Source organism: Gavialis gangeticus, unplaced genomic scaffold (genome assembly GCF_001723915.1).
Source record: "Gavialis gangeticus isolate Ggan-Ray unplaced genomic scaffold, GavGan_comp1, whole genome shotgun sequence".
Classification (NCBI taxonomy): domain Eukaryota; kingdom Metazoa; phylum Chordata; order Crocodylia; family Gavialidae; genus Gavialis; species Gavialis gangeticus.
This window is the reverse complement of record NW_017729022.1, coordinates 60,189,957-60,192,803: the sequence shown is the minus strand read 5'-3', so window position 1 is coordinate 60,192,803 and position 2,847 is coordinate 60,189,957. Positions and strand designations below refer to the sequence as shown.

Sequence of the window (2,847 nt, the reverse complement as noted above, 5' to 3'; positions counted from 1 at the left end):
AATAATAATAAAGTCAGCTCTAGCTATGGCCCCAACCCACGGTTGGGGTTGGAATCAGAGCCACTGTCACCCCATAAAGGCAGTCCCAGGACCAGGTTGGAGCAGGAGCTGCTGCTGTCATTGCTGTAACCACAGCTGCCTGGCCAGGCAGGGGCTGGAGCCAACATGTGCTCTGTGCCCTGGGTTGGACCAATCACTGAGGGTAAGCGGTAATGTGCAGGTGGGTGGGAAGAGGAAGCAAGTGGCATGGGTACACAGACACCCAACACAAGGATGAGGGGGCGCAGCAAAGGCCAGGGGTCAGGCCACTTGACTCACCTGCCACCCCCCCCTCCCCCCCCCAAACCACTGCAGTGGCTGGGGATGAGAAAGAGGAAGACAAATTAAAAAAAAGACACACCCCTCCAATAGTTATATTCTATATGTGGAAGATTATAACAAAAACGTTATAAATTCTCCATGTATGGGTTCTAATTATTAGGGGAATGATCTTAAAGTCATCTTTGATTCAGGCAAATAGTGTTTCAGTTCTGTAGGAAACTTCTCAACTTCACCACTTGCATACCGTTAAGATCCAGTTTCTCCAACTCTGACTTATCTTCAGTAGCCTCTGCAATAGCTAGGGCAGCATCTCGTTTGATTTCACAGAAGGACAAGTTCAGTTCCTGAGAAGCAAAAGACACCGTATAGAGATTCTGTAAGCAAACTTGCCCAGTAATAGAGCATACTGGAAAGAGGTGATCCTAATGGGATGTTCTCAGGACTAAGACCATTTAATTTAAAATGACCTTGGAATTTCATATGCAGGAATCAGAGAAATTTCTCGCCAGTATAGGAACAAATGGATTTTTGCTTTTATGTCTTTACTTGCTGACTTTGAAGGCTTATCATTTTCACAAGCATTGGGTCCTTCTGGAGACTGGCTGTTTCATTCCTTACAAATTAGCAAAGATCTAAATATTACAAAGATTAATTCATATTTAAAGGCCAGAAGGGAACATTTTGCTCATCTAGTCTGATATTTGGCAACAAGACTTTGCTGCCCATATACCCTACAATGCCTGCACCATACCTATATTTCTTCTCTCTATAGAGTGATAATTTTTTAAATTGATGGTGGAAGCTATTTGACTGATGCCTCAATTTTCACTGTGGCTGTCTATAGTCAGAAGATGCAAAGTAGAAGACATTTTTCTTTGTAAGTACATAGAATAATTTCTACTAGGGAACATGGTCAACAGGAAGGAACAAGTAATAGTGACTGGCCAAGGAATTACTTAACTGACAGCTGTCATCCCCCTACCAATGAGCTACAATCAGTCAAAAGATCCCCAAGAACAGTCCCAATAAATGGTTCACAGTTGTAGGGAGACAGAAAAGTGGACCAAAACGTATAGACTGTTTCTTCCTGCATCACTGAAGGAGAACTTCAGTTCTGTCCAGTAGTCTGTGGAATAACACTAAGAGGAAGACATGTTGTCCGGTGAAGAGAGTTTAAGGTGGAGTAACAGAAGGTGGTACCTTTAATTTATGGAGCCCTTCTTTGACAGCTTCAGCAATAGCAATGGCACCCTTTGAGCGCACCAGGCAGTCTCCAAAGTTGATCACTTCTACCTGCCGGAGAGTCTTCAGAGTCTAAAAAGTAGAGAGCGCGCATGCATATCAGAGTGGAGTATGTGATGGGTAAAAGCAAGCATCCGCTCACACTACTCAAACAGGAAACAGCATCTTCTCTCACTGTGCCTTCAACATGACATTGGACCCAAGGCCACCAAGAAGTGGCTGTCATTATTTACATACACAGGAGGTAGGAAGTCAGAAGCAAAAAACACCCAATACAAATATTTATTTAGAGTAACTCACTTCTGCCATGGCCAAAGCTCCCTTCTCTGTGAAGGTGTTGTCATTTAGGTTGATAATCTTCAGCAATGGGTTTATAGCAAAGGCCTGGGCCAATGCTGTGATGCCAGGATGGTTGATTCCATTCTGTGGCATATGAACCTCTTCCAGGGTCCCAATTATCTGGAACAACATAAAGATGAGAGAAGATACAACTTCAACTTCAGTAGAAACCACTACCACCCTCCCAGAATTAGCCCACAAGTTGCCTCCCTGTCACACAAGTCAGCTATCCCTCATATCAGAACCCCCTGAGAACCCATTCAGACTTGCAAAACATCACTTTCTCCCTGCAATCCTGCTAAATGCTGCAAGTGCATCCCTTTGCATTTCAAATTATGCTTCTAGTGGCAGTTCAAGACTAATTAACATGTTAAATGTGCATGGTCAGAGCTGGCTTCCTCTTAGGGCGTCACCATCTTTCTGATCTAGATATCTGAGAACAACAATTCTCACCCTTGGTTATGTCACTCAGTTCACTTCTGGGCTGTTACATCATCGGGTACAAGTTAATTTCCTCTCAAGTTCTGCTTCTTGCTCTGACAGCTTCAGAGGAAACCCTCTGAAGTGGGACTGACTGACTACAACAGTTTGGTTTGTGTACAGAGCACATTAAAGGACTCATTTAAGGAGCCTATGTACTATAGCATGAAAGTCAGAAGAATCTTGTATATACAAATCCTATTCTTACTATGTGAAAAGAACACACTAATTTTAGAGATTGCAGGCCAAATTTTAAACTTCTATACTGTGCCAAGTTGTTCTGCATTCTTGGAACACTCAAACACTACATGGTATATAGACTACCAATTCTCAACCAAGATACTGTGGCATCCTGAGGTTTCTTGAGATCCTTTCAAGAGTGCTGTGGGGTGCCACACAAACACAGGCACTGTTAGGGCTACAAACATGCCAGCAGAATGGGGTCAGAGGAGGGGCAAGCTGAAG

General features: G+C 43.4%; 1 protein-coding gene across 2 annotated transcripts in view; it reads right to left on the bottom strand.

The window, feature by feature from the left end:
* The window catches only part of RANGAP1 (Ran GTPase activating protein 1), a 47,156-nt gene that overhangs the window by 33,584 nt on the left and 10,725 nt on the right, over nucleotides 1-2,847 (bottom strand). For both annotated transcript variants that reach the window (XM_019515117.1, XM_019515118.1), the window contains exons 7-9: nucleotides 1,864-2,022; nucleotides 1,522-1,635; nucleotides 566-665 (exon numbers count right to left, since the gene is read on the bottom strand). In XM_019515117.1, coding sequence (XP_019370662.1) covers nucleotides 566-665; nucleotides 1,522-1,635; nucleotides 1,864-2,022 — 373 coding nt within the window. The remainder of the gene's footprint in view (nucleotides 1-565; nucleotides 666-1,521; nucleotides 1,636-1,863; nucleotides 2,023-2,847) is intronic.